This window comes from Diadema antillarum, unplaced genomic scaffold (genome assembly GCF_040938485.1).
Source record: "Diadema antillarum isolate AM-2024a unplaced genomic scaffold, OU_Dant_1.0 seq00001558_RagTag, whole genome shotgun sequence".
Classification (NCBI taxonomy): domain Eukaryota; kingdom Metazoa; phylum Echinodermata; class Echinoidea; order Diadematoida; family Diadematidae; genus Diadema; species Diadema antillarum.
In genome coordinates, this window is record NW_027272284.1 from 722,315 (window position 1) to 738,893 (window position 16,579).

General features: G+C 37.8%; 1 protein-coding gene across 1 annotated transcript in view; it reads left to right on the forward strand.

Moving 5' to 3' along the window:
• LOC139710745 (Golgi-associated PDZ and coiled-coil motif-containing protein-like) overlaps positions 1-7,681 on the forward strand; it is a 64,910-nt gene extending 57,229 nt beyond the window's left edge. Inside the window, exons 6-8 of the mRNA XM_071622662.1 lie at positions 155-319; positions 5,489-5,625; positions 7,054-7,681. Of these exons, the coding sequence (XP_071478763.1) occupies positions 155-319; positions 5,489-5,625; positions 7,054-7,681 (930 nt within the window). The remainder of the gene's footprint in view (positions 1-154; positions 320-5,488; positions 5,626-7,053) is intronic.
• The last annotated feature ends 8,898 nt before the right edge of the window (positions 7,682-16,579 follow it).

Here is a 16,579-nt window from a genome sequence, read left to right on the forward strand (position 1 = left end):
AATTTCCTGTGTGCAGATTTGAACTAAAATCAGAATCAAATCAAGTCATTATATTATTACAATGTATCGGCATCATGATCATATCAACTGATTGTGTACTGCTTGTGTAGTAAGAAGTGGTATTCCAATCATCACCCCATTATTCTTCCATCAGGGTGGTAAGGAGCATGGCGTGCCGATCCTGATATCTGAAATCCACGCCAACCTGCCCGCTGACCGCTGCGAACACCTGTACGTTGGTGACGCAATCCTGTCGGTCAACGGGGTCAGCCTACTGGACATGAAGCATGCGGACGCAGTGGACATCCTCTCACAACAGGTCAGCACTGAGAGAGGTGGTCAGTAAAGTCCACCAAAGTCCAGAAATTTATTGTCTACCACATACAGGAAAACTGGCAACATCATAATGCATAATACAGCGACAATGTATAACATGTACAAAATTGCTAGATCTCCGTATTGTATGAATAGTTCATTATCTCAAGTACAATCTGCCAGAGAGTATGAATGACGAATGCATAATTTGCTCAAATGCAGTTTTATATCATCAACCTCAAGGCCAAAGTGAAATAGGATTGGGAGAGGCCTAATTACGTGTATGTATGTGCAGTACAGCATGATATAGAATAGTGTTTGAAGAGGGACATGCTACATTAAATGAAGAACATTTGTAACATTGACTCCCTGTGCAAAAATTCTTGCTTTCGATGCATGATGGTACAATTCAGTGAAAACAGTGAAGGCCACATGTTGCTACTTTAACCAATCACGAACCTAGAAGTCAGTAGCTTTAGTAGAGAAATATGTAAAGGGCCTACTCACATACAAGGTATCATATGTAGCAAAATTTTTAAACCTACAAGAATTTGCAATCTATGGCAAAAAGCTTTTCCTGTATGTGAAAGATTGTACTAGCTGGCGTTGAATGTCTTGAATGGTGTAAAACTGCAACCCACATGTATTTCTCAGTTCTGTAATGCTTGGTAGCTACCGTGATATGCTGTAAATGACACTAGAAATCATGGTATAAAGCCTTAATGTAGAAGAGTGGTGATGTGGGTAATACAATAGGATGCGTAGGCCCAGGCGCAAATTACTTCCTGATGGCAAAAGTCATTTGATCAATGCTCCTGATCATTCATGCAGTCAACTCAGGGGTGCTGATTTCCCTGTATGTGGCTAGTTGACCAGAACCAGCTCCTTCTAAATTGTCACATGCATTTTGCTCCACTGAATTGTCAAGATTATTTGTGATATCATAACATAATATAATGACATTTACTAGAGAGAAATCAACCATTTAGCATCAAACTGCCTCCATCTGGAGTGAAAAAAAAAAATAAAATGACCTTGCTGTCAGGATTTTTGAAAAACTGTTGGATCTTGAAGCACTCTCCTGTGAAATTAGTTTTAAAAAAATATAATAGTTATCTCCTGTAGCAAAGCCATGATATGGTAATTATTTATAGTTTTGAATGTTCTTGGAATTTGTGCTGAAATAGTGGAGAGGATGGGGTGAATAGGGGTTCTAGTATTTCCCCTCTGAATCCTGCTAGAGACTCCCTTGTGTTTTTGTAGATCAGAATATAAACCATGGATCAGAATAAGCTCCAGGGTAACTACAAATGTGTACAGGTAACACTCTTCACGCATTCAACTCATGGCCTGTATGTGAAGATTGGGAAGGGAAGGGGGAAGGGTCTACTGTTTCTCCTGCAATGTACTGGTAGACCTATCTACTGGTAGACATATTAACCCATTGAAGGACCAGTCCCGAGTATACTCGGGCAGGTGTCTATGGGAAATGTGTGTTGTAGCAAAATCAGTCAGTCCTCAATGGGTTAACTCTTTATGTGCCATAGTGGAAAACCCCTGTGTGCCACATTATTCTGAGACACGATGGTCGTCATGCTTTGAGAAAGAATTCTGTTTTTCCAATCTATATAACTTCTACAATATTCTGTTAAGCTAGACATAATAGTGAGCAAAGTTGAAGAGGAATGCCAAGCTTTGCTTTGATAGAAATTGTATGACAAATCTACTTCTATTTATTTTTTTTAATGACCAGTTGCTACATTACTGTAAAGGCATGACTTTTGCACATGAAACCGTGAGAGAAACCTAGAATTGACACACTAATTTAGTTGGGAACACCGCTTGATAGTCAATCACCACAGAGAATGCAAGCTGTATGTAAAAGGAACAAAAGTGCGAGAAAAGCTTTCATTGTACCACCGGATTAGGCGATTTATCGATCAGTTTAAGCGGATTAGTGCGTTTGAGCGGAATATGCGAAGTTGGCACGCCGTCGACTGAGTGGGATGTGCGAACATGGCACATAAAGAGTTAAGAGCTGGAAAGAGAAAGCCAAAACTCGTGTCCATTTTTATTTCTAGCTGTGTACAGGCATCATGGCTAAACAACTGAATTAATGTCAAATGGTGCATGAGACTCATATTATATGCAAATTAAGGGTTTTTTTCGCTTATGAATTCTGATGTCCGTGATGAGCACACGTAGGCAAATTGTGATCTCGTCATTCTAATTGGCCAATTACCAATTAACTAATTACTCTGAAATGTCTCATGCCAGTCAGACAGGTGTAAGTCAGTCCTGATGTGGAAGAATAGTGGTATTTGAAAGCTGTACAACAGATGCATTTTGTGTGCACAATGCTGTGACAGCTGGCAGTCTGGGGTTTTTTTTTTCTCTCTCTCTCTCTTCCCCCCCCCCCTCTATCTTTGCATCCTGCATTTACACATACAAGTTAATGTATAATAAATGATGTTTGCAATTAAAGGGGCATTCCAGACAGTGTGTATCATTGAACATCAGGGCCCCGTTTCATAAAACTGTTATCAGTGACAAGTTATGATAGTTGTCACAAGCTACTGAAATCCTTTTATCTGATTGGCTGAGAGCAAATTTGTCGTAGAAATGTGGCAGTTGTCACTGATAACAAGTTTTATGAATCGGTGACCAGGTAGTACATAAATCAATGGTGCCATGTACAGTTTTGTAGATACTATTGTAGTCCTTGAGCAGATAAACCAAAACTCTGAAAAACCCAAAACATGATATGCTGAATAAGGATGATGCTGTGGTGATGATGGTGATGATGGTGATGATGGTGATGATGATGATGGTGATGATGATGATGATGATGATGATGTTGATGATGATGATGATGATGGTGATGATGATGACGATAATGATGATGAGGCTCACACATTCCAATACTGTAGCAATGTAATTCCATTACAATACAATTTGCTCTTTAAAACAAGTTCACCTGTGTAGAAATTATGCTTGATTTCTTCTTGTGTTCTGCTTCCTTGAGCACCCAATCACGCATTCTTATGTGAAATTACTATGCCATCATCCGTGCTCAATGTGATTTAATTTTGAAAACATTCTTGTTCCTCATCCCAGTCACTATAAATTGTGAAACTCTCTTCCCATTATAACCGATTTTGAGGTGTTCAAATGCAAAAGTCTTATTCAAATCATCCAGAGGTCCCGTCTAATGGCTAAGGGTGGTGAGCTAGGGATAAGTGATAAATGGGAAATGGATACTTGGATTACAACTGAATTGTAAAATTGAAATAACACCTTAATCCAAATGATAAGTTCAGGGCATACCAGTAGTTTTGCAAATGAATATTAGATGTGAACAAGTTTACATGACCATTCTTTCAGGGACATTATGAACATGGAGAAGAAATAAAAAGACATTCCAAATGTTGTCAATTACAATATTTTGACCTGTTGAGGGCGGTTTTATTTTGCTACTACATGCATTTCCCATAGACACCTGCCTGAGTATATTCAGGACCCGTCCTCAACGGTTTAGCAGAAAAGTGGAATGGTCACATACCTGACCTACCTTTGTGTGTGTGTGTGTGTGCCACAAATGATGTACAGATGTTTGTTTTCATAGTTTGGAAGGATTTTGCTAATGATGATGTGTCCCTTTAATGCATGTAAGACCCAATTACCTCTCAGAGAGGCAGATATTTGTTTTCTACTGCCACCATTGATGGATAGAACATCTATCGCCTCATAACGTCTGCATGCTGTGTGTGTGTGTGTGTGTGTGTGTGTGTGTGTGTGTGCGTACTGTGTATGTGTGTGTGTGTGTGTGTGTGTGTGTGAGAGTGAATGCTAAATACTTAAGTGTTCTGTTTTGCATGTGCTGTTATCATGTGTTCAGTGCACATGGTCACACGTTTATTTTTGTGACACATGTTAAGCATGAGATGATTAAATTTCATACCCCAAAGCCAAAAGGGTGAAAGAGAGATTGTTTTTAGCCAAGTTATTTCCATATAGTTTGGCTTAGTGTCACTCTAGTCCTGCATGTTTGTTTGGACTCTCATGTCAAAATGCATTCAGGCAACTTGAAAAGCATAAATGCCATTCAGCTGAGCCTGTTGAATATATCGCTGATCGGAGAGAAATTTAATAATGGAATAATTGGCTCAATAATGTAAACATTAGGTGTGTTGGGTGTTGAAGGCCAAACTTGAGTACATGATTATTGCCTTGCAAAAACAGTCAACACAATGCAGCCAGTTTTGATGTTGATATCTGATACTACATTGTACGTGGCAGTTATTGACAATGTTTTAGAACGATGTAATGGAATCTGTGAGCCCAATAGCGCTAAGATTATGTTGCTTAGTAAAGGATTCAGTGTTTACATTTTGATGATGTGAGCACAATATGGAAAGTGCAACTTGTAGAATTGGAATGTTTGCAAATTTGATGTGCAGACAAAGTGTATTGTGAAATGAAATAATTGACAGGTACTGTAAAACTAGATATTTTTGCATGAGCAATTTTTCACGCTCAGCTGGTTAAGATGAGTTTCTCATGTTTTTTTAATCTGTGGAATCAAATAAGACATTAGCTTCTGAAACATGTAGCAAGCAAAAATGTTCATGTGCCTTTGTTTTGGCGCTAGTTTCTGGTTGTACAAAATGTGTGAAAATTTCAACAAGGCGAAAATTTCCACTTTTATAGCATTTTGTTGTTCGTGTGTCTAAACTTAGGTATTTGCATTTAATGATTGTCATATTGATTTGGAAATGCTTAATTAGATGACTATATGCAGTATATGTCACAAGTGCAATACCACCTTCGTTCAGTTAAATTTATATTGTTTTGAGAAGGGCTCACTTAGTCTTTACAAACCTCATAGCAAAAGACGTTCAATTCTTGAAGTAGTATGTATGAGGCATTTAACATGGTGGTTCTGAACTAGTCACATGATATGATAAACTACTTGTGGATATGGGGATGACATATCATACTTAGTCCATACTTGGAAGAGGGTCAATGGACAATTAAATGAACACAATGGGCCAAGTGTGTTTGAAAGAATGAGTGGAATTCATTGTACTGTTATGTTGGAATGGGAGGCAGATCAGTTGCCACGACAACATGAATTTATTTGGGACCTCAATTTGTTGTTCCTTATCCGCAGGATGGTGAGATAGTGCTGAGAGTGCAGTTTGTCGCCCCCGACTCAGACAGCGATGAGGATGATGATGATGAAGACGAGGATGAAGACGATGAGGAGTACGATGACGATGATGAATCGTTCATGGAGAATGGATACAGGTGAGGTTGTGGAAAAACATGTTCCTAAATGTCATGAATGTTAAAGGATGGTATAGTATTGGTGGAGATGAGGATTGAGCTTTTATCTTTTTGCAAGATACCAAGAAACCACTTTATGAAATAGCACTGAGCATACCATTCTAGAAGAAATTCAAAGTTTATTTGATGAAAATTGGTATTGGAATGGCTGACACATCCAAAAACAGAGCGATCGTAATGAAAGGTGGGTCCCACCTTTTATTAGGATTGCTTTGTTTGGGATATCTCAGCCATTTCAAAACCAATTTTCATGAAATAAACGTTGAATTCCTCTTGGAATTACATGCTCTTTCATATTTCATAAGAGGTTTCTCATAAAAAAAAAAAAAGATGTTAGAAACCTGAAGTTCGGTGTCAAACAAATCTGTACAATCCCACTAAGCATCATGTAGGATGTATCCTGTACATTCTTTACCTGCAAGATCATTTTTGTGGAGTGCAAGCAATTGTCATGAAAATATTATCACTGAGAAATATCTCAGCACCTGGGGGGCATTTCATGAAGGAACTTGTCGGATAAAATGTCCGACAAGTCAATTATATCCGACAAGTTCAGAGAAATCAGCCAATCAGACTAAAGAATTTCTAAAAACTTGTCGGATATAATTGACTTGTCAGATATTTTATCCGACAAGTGCCTTCATGAAATGCCCCCCTGATCTCTCTGACAATGTATAGACCAGTTCCACCCCAGTCACAGCCAATTTGACAGTGTGTCAACCTCAAGACATGGCTCCTCAGGCTGATATACACAGAAAGTTCAAGAGACAATAAGTCGTAGATCATTTGGTCAAAAAATAGACTAAAGCTGGGCTCAGTTGGATTTCTGTTTTCACATGGAAGTGTGTTGTCTCAATTAGCCTCATACGTGACGCTTTCAGAGCATGTAACACAAGTGGAGTCCTTTGAAAGCCGAGGTGTGTTTACGTTTGAAACAATCTTCCAAATACTGCTGCAGGCTAGCGTAGGTTGAGAGCAACAGGTGTTGTGGATATTGATATTTTAAGGTGACAGTCGTACATTTTACTGATGTTTACCTTCCCTCAAAGATGTTACCTATTTAATAGTAGTTAATTTGTGAATAAATGGGTACTTTTATTTTTTTCATTCTGTTTGAAAAATGTACTAATATTCTTCATGGGTATGAAAAGTGTTGTATGGGAATGAGAAAGAGATGTCATCTTTTTTAGAGGTTTGTAGATAAGTTCTTAGTGCATCTTGGACAGCTTAGTAGTTTGAGACGGTAAATTAAAAATACTCATGTAGTATTGCTAGTGATTATAGTCTTGCTCTCAGTCTAAATGGTGATATAAATCCATCATGATAGTGATAATGATGACGGTAGCCATGGTAGTGATGATGGTGATTAATCCCTCCTGTGTTTCTCAGATACAGATCAGCATCAGAAGAGACGATGCCAACCAGCCAAGATGAAGCTGGACTGCCGGGGACGCAGTCTAACAAGAAGATGCCAGTGAGGGCGCACTCCGTCAATGCCAGCACCAATACCACGACAGCAACCTCCACCGCCACCAGCACGGAAGAGACCAAGCAGGCCACGCCCGCCAAGCAGCGAGGGACACGCTCCGCCTCATCAACACCAAGAAAGCAGAAACAGAAAGATGCTTCCACGCCCATCCGGAATCAGTCCGTCTCCTCAACCCCGCCCATTCCAGCCTCCCCAGCCGCTACGACAAATCCTGAGAAGCAGCAACCAGAGACGACCCAACCAGAGCAGAAACCAGAGCAGCAACCAGAGTTGGAGGCAGAGGCATCCGGTAGTCATAGCAACGGCCATGGCGACAAGGAACCAGCTGGAGAGGCAGAGGAGAGCACCCCACTCCAGGGAGAGGAAGGGGTGAAGTCTGCACCCACGAGTCCAGTAAACACTGGTTCCGCCGCCTCCACGGGTGCCACCAACTCGCCCATGATGAGTGTGGGGACCATGGAGGCGCACCCCATCCAATCTTTCACCCCTGAAGAGGGCGACGGGAGTGAACACGTCTTCTCTGGATAGTGGGAGACGATGGAAGAGAACTGATTCCGTGTGTCATGTGACTGCCTATGAAAGTTTGACACATCGTATATTTGTGGCACTCTGAATCGGAGTTTGTATCAGTAAGAAATGCACAATTATACCTTACCACTCACCTAGTGTCCTAAAGAAAAAATCATTTGTGGAAAGCTCGAGAATGCTTGCTTATAGATTACTGTGACAGTGTCATTTTGAAATTGGTATCAAGGATGTCATTCTTATATTTCCACCTTTCCATTGTAACCATGCCCATTTGTCATGTTGAAATGTGTTTTCTAGATATTTAAAGACAGTGGACTATTACTACTAAATGAAATATTGTACATTACCTATCTATGCTTTGTCATGTTTTGTGCTTGACATTGAAATGCTATGGCAATGTTGTAGGAAAGCCTGAATAAATATATACTATTAACAGATTTAAAATATTAAAGTCGCATTGTTGCTTGAGCATATTGCAAGGAATGATGTCAAACCAGTGGATTGTACACTTGTAGAATGATAAACGCTTTTTAGATTCAAGAGAAATTTGGGGAGAAGTCTTGAGAACTTGAAAAACTTTTTGCCAGTAGGATTGCTGCTGCTAATGTGCAAACTGTCATGACGTTCTCAATATTTGTTCCATTTTCCTCAGCCTTTCATGCTGCCTTTTTTTTTATAGATTAAATGTATTTGGGGAATATACATTTATCTGAAGACACTGATGTTCTTTTCACTTGAGAGCACTGAAAACCATGTCATCCCAGCTGATCAGTGGCTAATGCCAACTCACCTTGAAGAGCTGGGAGTCAAGTTTGATTCCATTAACCCTTTCAATGCCAGGGACTTTTGACAGTATGTACAATGCTATGGGCTTTTTGCTGCCAGTTTGCACTCAAAGCATAAAAAGGATTAAAGGGTGTGTACAGTTCTGGTCGAGGTGAAGATTTAGCTTTTAACGTTTTGTGAGATATTCAGAAACCACTCTATGAGATGTCAAAGAGCATGCAGTCCTAAGGGGTATCAAAAGTTTATTCGATGAAAATCGGTATTGAAATGGCTGAAATATCCAAAAACAAGATGAAACAAAGAGATACTAATAAAGTTGGGGCATGTCGCCTTTTATTATTAGCACTTTTTTGGATATCTTAGCCATTTGAAAACCAATTTTCATCAAATAAACGTTGAATCCGTCTTAAAATTACATGCTCTTTCATATTTCATAAGATGCTTTTTATTATCTCACTTAGGAATGTTCAAAACATGAATCCTTACCTCAACCAGTACTGTACAGTCCCTTTAAAGGGATATTAAAGGGAGTTTGTTGTAGATGATTGATGGTTGATGACAAACCAAAGAGACATATATTTCTGCAGACTCATATCCTTGATGTATTCCAGCTGCCATGTGATAGGGCTTGAAAAGATGATCCAAGAATTATGGCTGAACGTTTTTATTGAAGTGTAATGTAAATAATAATAATAATGATATATCAATTTATAAAGCGCAAAACCTATAGACATATATTCTTCTGCGCTGCAAAAGCTTCTGATGTGCTTGATAATAATAAACAATTAAATGAAAAGATGTGTTTTTAGCCGTGATTTAAAAACTGCTACGGTTGGGGATTTCCGGACTTCTAATGGTAGATCATTCCAGATGTAAACCGTCCTTTAAGTTGTTAACTGGTCCTTCTTTCTTTAATCGGCAGATTTGATATTGAGATGTTAACTGCACAGTGGATTGATTGATTTTGTCTTTCACGTGGAAGGAGCTGTTATTAGATTATTAGAATGTTCTGTTCCTATCGACAAAGGCATAAAAACATTCAGATATACATGTATTTTACTTTTTTTTTTCTCTTCCTTACTCTAAAATCAATTATAATGAAATGTTAGAACTCTTGAATAGTGTAGTGTTCCAGAACCAAGCTCACCGAAAGAGAAATTTACTGTGTGAAAGTTTACGACAACACATGAACCTTTGTTACTGGGGAAAAGAAGAAATGTTGATGTGAAGTTTATTTGATAGACATAATGTAAATTGTACGAGAGAGATACAGGTCATGTGATCAACAGAAATGATGAAATATGCTCCGTGTCTCCTCAGTTTTAAGGGATCTTCCACAGAGTACAATGTTTCAGTTCTGTCCAGACGTTGGGTAAGGTTTAGTTGATGCTTCAGTGCCTTCGTTGTTTTACTTAGATATCATTTTTGTATAATTTGTATGATTTTCTCAAAACACTTCATATTTGTAGGCATTTTTAACTGTTCAGACTAATCTCAGTGCTAAGATGTATCATTTTTAACCAGTTGAGGGCAGGCTGATTTTGCTACAACACGCATTTCCCATAGACACTTGCGTGAGTATACACGGGATTCGTCCTCAATGGGTTAATAGTAGCCTGCTTATTTTTTGCTTATACAAAGATAATATGTAAATGTCAACCCATTTCAAGTGTCCAGTGCCTACTTCAGATCTTTGAGTTCTTATATGAAATTTTTTGTTTTGATGGAGATATTGTTTCAACTATGATATTGTGGTACCAGTCTACTGAATAGTGTAGAAAGGAAATTTTGAGCAAACTTTAGCAATGCTAGATACAGCTTCTGTCAAACGTTTACCCTGGTATACTGCAACCTTCACTTTTAGCTTTTAACCCATTACTTCCACAATTCTCTTGAGAACTTTCAATGCCCACATACAAGATTCTTTTTGCCTGTCGACAAAGAAGTATAAGGGATATTTTCGTGAATGAGATGGTCACAGACATTTAAGCGAGATGTTGTTTTGTGGGAATTGACACTGAGACTATAATGATAACTGCACTAATACCGTAGCGCATTGCAGCATTGTTATGTGTTAAATTCGTGAAAATGAAACCCTCCCCAAAACAACAACTTATACAGTACTCTACATTTGTATAGAGTAAGGGCATCCGAACAGGTCAGTGAAGGTCAAAATTTAGTCTGCTTAGCTCAGCCGTGATCACTAGGTACATGTATGTCTTCATACAAGTTTTGCTGCAAGGCAACAGAAAACGACACTTACTTAAAGTTGGAAAAACGGTAAATTACGCATATTTATACAATTCTGAGAAAAAAAAAAAGATATTGATAACAGGAACTCTAATCTTTCACCAAAAGTTATTTTTCTACTCATTATAATACAAATAAACATGAATTTTAAGTAGGCCACAAATGCATTTTGGGAGCCCAGTATACCTGGTTCCCATCTATGAGCTGACGCTACAAGAACCTGTGTAGTAGGCTTTAATACCAAGCTCCAGGAAGGAACAGGCTAAGAAACACCTTGGTTATCTATGCTATTGATTTCCCTGCCATTTTTCTCAGCTGTAAGGCATTTTTTTTTAGTAAGAGTGCCATATTATGGACTATGTCATTGTGTTCCATTTACCTTTTGGTACACTAAACTAGGAAATTTGCATTAAATGTTACACTTTGGATTGGCACAATAGAATGTATACTTCAAAAATATGATATCGAAATGAAACAAATGAAGCACATTAAGTGGTTTCACTGCAACATCTGAGGAATGGCAGAAAAGTCATTTTCTATCTATTACCTTGTAGCCACAACATTTGATTTTATAACACATATAATGAATGGTAGAAATCAGAAATGTGGATAAATTACTGCATCCAGTCAAGCATGTCATATTCTTCCATAACAGTTCTGTTTTCTGTCCTTGAATGTTGCAATTGTAATATATCTGCTACTTGGGAGTCAAGTACGTGTAAATGTGGCATAATAGTCACATTGTACATTTATATTGATGATGGAGTTAAAAGGAAAAAACCAAAACAAAACAACATACAGGTGATTGTATGACAGTATGTTTATTCATGTGTGTGTATGTTTACAGTGCAATATTCTGGAAAAATACAATGTACCTGCACCCGACACCTGGTATGTGATGAATATCTGTTGAGTTTACGTTAGCAGATGTGTAAATACAAGACTGTTTAGACTAAAATAATTTGCAATTTTACCATCTTATCAAATTATGTATTCTGTTTGATGTTAACTATGTACCCCACCTCTGTGAAATCTTATTTTGAAACTCAGTGGACAGCAAGGTCTATTTTTTTTTGTATTTTGTATGAGCTGCATTACTCTAAACAACTCTTCCATTTATTATTATTTTTTAGTTTCATTTTTGAGGGATGTAAGTATTTCAGAAATTAGATAGTAGCAATAGAGCTATAGGTTTATATGTAGTTACATTTATCATATTACAAATGGAAAACCTTTCAAATGCTTCAGATTTTAGAAAGATGTATTTCTTGTTTTTCATATTGATTCTGTCTTTGAGTGCTTGTTTTTTGTTACTTCTGTTACTTTACATCTTTCTAAATTACTGGTATGTAGTACTGAGCAAAGAACCACTTGGAAGGATAATGAAATGCAGCACATTTGTGGTGTACAAAAACTCTGTAGTCTTTTTTCATGTTAAGATCAAGACAACTCAGTTCCAGGCAGTTCAAATGGACACACTAAAGCCTGCATCTATGGTTACAGTAATTGAGCCAAACTTAGTTGTATAACTATTCAACAAGAACCCTTAATATTTCGTGGCTGTTGCTGCAATCATTTCAGCTGTTTTTAGAACTCTTTCAGTTCTTACATTGGTATGGCAAGAGAGCCTTGTTTAAAGTTTAGCCAGCCATGAAGCATGTGACGCGAATGGTTGCAGACAAAGCAGGAATCTTCTTCAGCGTTTGAATGTCTTCATCTAACTCTAGAGGCTCTACCAATCACCTTTGACCCTTTCCCTGCCATGGCCTTTGGACAGTGTGTACAATGCTATGGGGTTTTCTTTGCCAGTCAGCACTCAAAGTACTCAAGGGGTTAAACAGTGAGTTGCAGGCCTCAAAGCAAGGGAAAGAGGAAGATATCTGTCAGAGGAGATGATGTGAACATAGCAGTGAAATCTTTAAAGTTGTGAGGAAAAACAGACAAATCGTACACAAACAGAAGTAAGAAGGGGTATTTCTCTTGAATACAGAGTGGTCTATCACCTACCATGCGTTTGTCAGTGTATTGATGTCTGGACTTGTTTGTGTTTCTTTACAGTCATACTGTTTCGTGATTATCTATCTATTTTTGCTCAAACTTCACCAACTTTTGTGGCTCTCGTTTCACTGCTTTCAAGAGAAATACAACCCCAAACAGTCCTCACAAGTTTCTAATTACGTGTTACATTGTGGGCTAGAAACAAATCCAGCCATGTTAAAGGCACATACAATGTAGACCCGGTAGTTGAGGGGGCGCTGTTGGATGATAGTGCCGATCACGTAAGCCTTTATACGAAGATTGCTGAAGTTGAGCTGTCATCAAGAGTAAAGCGCATAGGGTGTTGGTTGGTAGCGTTGCCCTCGTTGTCTTCTGCGCATCACGCAGTCTGTAGTAATGCCAGGGTGCGTGCTTCTTAGTATGACATCACAGAAGAAGTTTGCTAAAGCTGTCATCAGCCGAAATGACAGCCAAATCATGAGCCGAACTGTGATCGAACTTCTTCAGACATATAGAAATGGGTCAAAGCGTAAGCGCTATTAAATAAGAGTCGATAACATACGTCTCTGTAGGAAACTTGCACAGTGCGCCCGTGTACGCATTTGACTAAACCACCGGGTCTATGTGCCTTTAACTGCTCACCTCTTTTGTTCTTCTTGATTCACGTTACATAACCACGTATTTAGAGGCCAGAGCAAGTCAGAAATTGTAGTTGGTCGTCTCATCTCTTGAGCAGTATACAGTAGATTTGATTCTATCATTGTGCATTGAAGTCTAGGCCCAAACTCCACCTATCCAGCGGTGACTTTTGTAGCAAAAAATTCTACAAATTATGTCCTTAATGACAATGCGATCCAAAATCAAATACAGTAGTCAACCAGTTAGTGGTATGTACAGAGTATAAATTATTCCTCATGATCATAATTTTTTGTGCTCTTTTAAAGTTTTGATTTTGTTACCAGCTAAGAAGTTTGGTAAGTTTAGCTTTGTCAATACACCCTCAATCTTTGTACCTGTTGATCATCTAGATATTTGAAAGACTTTCTTTTGTTTGTTCGTGTTGGATGATGGTTACAATTATGCCAAATGAATATCAGTCCACTGCTATTACAGTAGAGTGTATTGTATCAGTGCAAATATAAACATGAAATGTGTGTAGACAGTTAGGGATAGATTTAGTACAGTGACATGCTACTGTCTTCGAAAATTTAACTGGAATAGCACATGCATTGTTTTGTTTTGTTTTGTTTTGGGCATTGTAATATATGAGCTCTAAAGAGAAATAGGTGTCGGATAAAGCAGACATTATCTGCAGCGCAAACAGCATTTCATTGTATTATACCATGAATAAATGTGTATGATATTGAAAATATGTTAAAAGAAAGCAATCATCTGACAGTGTGTAGTCGACTTTTTCATGGGTCATTCATCAAGGGACATATATGTTGTTTTATGAAGCTTTATAATTGCAAATCATACACACATACATACATACAGCCACAATTTCATGTTGCAAAAATATCTTGCTTTACAGTAGTTACACATGTACATGTATCTGTACACACACACACACACACACACACATCTTAATCTCTCTCTCTCTCTCATATATATACACACATGTAGACAGATTGATAGAAAGAGATAAATAGATAGTTAGATAGATAGATAGATTTCATGTTGCAAAAATATCTTGCTTTAGAGTAGTTACACATGTACATGTGTATTTGTACACACACACACACCACATCTTAATCTCTCTCTCTCTCTCTCTGTCATATATATACACACATGTAGATAGATAGATAGATAGATAGATAGATAGATAGATAGATTGAAATATTGTGCACTCCTGTTATAATGAACACGGTTATAACAAAATTCTTGTTACAACAAAATTAAAGGGATAGTACAGTTTTGGTTGAGATGAGAATTAGGCTTTTAAATTTTTGCAAGATACCAAGAAAACACTTATGATATAGTACAGAGCCTACCGCTTTAAGAGGAATTCAAAGTTTATTTGATGAAAATCGGGTTTGGAATAACTGAAACATCCAAAAACAAAGTAAAACAAAGCGATCGTTACAAAGTGTGGGTCCCACACTTTACTAGAATCGTTCTTTTTTGGATATCTCGGCCATTTCAAAACCAATTTTTATCAAATAAACATTGAATTCCTCATAAAATTGCATGCTCTTTCATATTTCATATGAGATTTCTCATTATCTCACCTAAAAATGTTAGAAACCTGAAATTAGGTCTCAACCAGAACTGTATGATCCCTTTAATATCAGGTCCCGTCCCCAAAGTATCTATATGTTTACACACTTTACTGTTTGGTTGTAACGAAATTTCGATATAACAAAAGTAAATTGCCAGTCCCGAGGGCTTCGTTATAATGGGAGTACACTGTATATTATACATACATAATATAAATATATATATATATATATATATATATATAATATATTATATTATATATATATACCATCTTTTCAATCATCATCTGCCTATACATTATCTTTGTGTCTATCCATCTTTTTTTGTAGCCTATCTATCCACTTTGTATTTATATCTATTTTGCAACAAGTGTTCATGTACAGTACCGACAGCGAATTATTTTCCACGAGAACATTCAGGAATATTTCCGAATATTTACGAATCTCACATTTGCGAATATTTGCAAATATTCAGGAACATTCAGAAATAATTGACATTAAATAATTGTATATTCGCGAATATTCACGAATTTAGGATGCACGAATATGCGCACACATGAGCGCAATGCGCAAAAATGCGCAGACATTCACGAATATGTGGAAAATAATTCGCTGTCGGTACTGTATATGCTTTTGACACTCGGCACAACAGAGGCCTTACTGTTTTGTTTTTTTATTTATTTTTGTCTGATGCCTTACTGTCTATGTATGCAGTGGTCAATCTTACTATATGATTGTCCCTCCTTTCTCTCCTGGGTACATCTATGGAAAACGTTGGTTACATTTAAAGTCTAACATACATGTATGCACATCGTACACATCAAAAAGATAACACTGTAATTTACTAAAGAGGTGATGTGAAAATACTCTTCTATTTCATCGCTCCAGCATGTCATTACTTGATGCCCACTGATTGCTCATTCATTAAAAAAAAAACACCAGTACAGGTAAACCTGTCTATAGTGGCCACCAAGGGAGATGAAATGTGTGACCTTTAAGAGAAAGGTGACCACTATAGACAGGTTCGCTGACATTTTGTGTGCATCACACACATGCACATGTACTATTGTTTTGCACATGTATAAGTACTTACACATAGATGTGTCATGCATTCATGTATACTAAAATGAATGAATTCACAATGTTTTGTAACATTGAACAATGCCGTTATTGATTGCGCTATTGCACACTAGTGTGTATACAGCAAGCATACAGCAGCAAAAATTTCAGGGAGTGCCTGATTCGGCAGTCAGTCAGGCTGTGGTGTCAATGGACCACAACCCATTAGCTCACCTTCAAAGTTAGGAGCCACAGATCAAAATTGGATTGCCAATTTGATGGTGTATAACCTGGTGAAGCGGTCCCGCTATCCAGCAATCTTCTCAGATGAAAAATGAAACAGACAGACAGACGGACAGACTGGTGTTTGATTTCGAAATCCACCATAAAATCAGGACAATTTAACCCCTGCACAGATGCACTGAGCCACTCATTAATGAAATAAAAACCTATGAGTGGAAATATGAGCAAAAAAAATGGGATTCCATCAAGATTCGAAACCTAAGACCTCCGGATTGCTAGCCCGGTGCTCTACCGACTGAGCTATAGAAAGCCCTAGTACAGTGTTCGTCCCAGAAACCCTTTA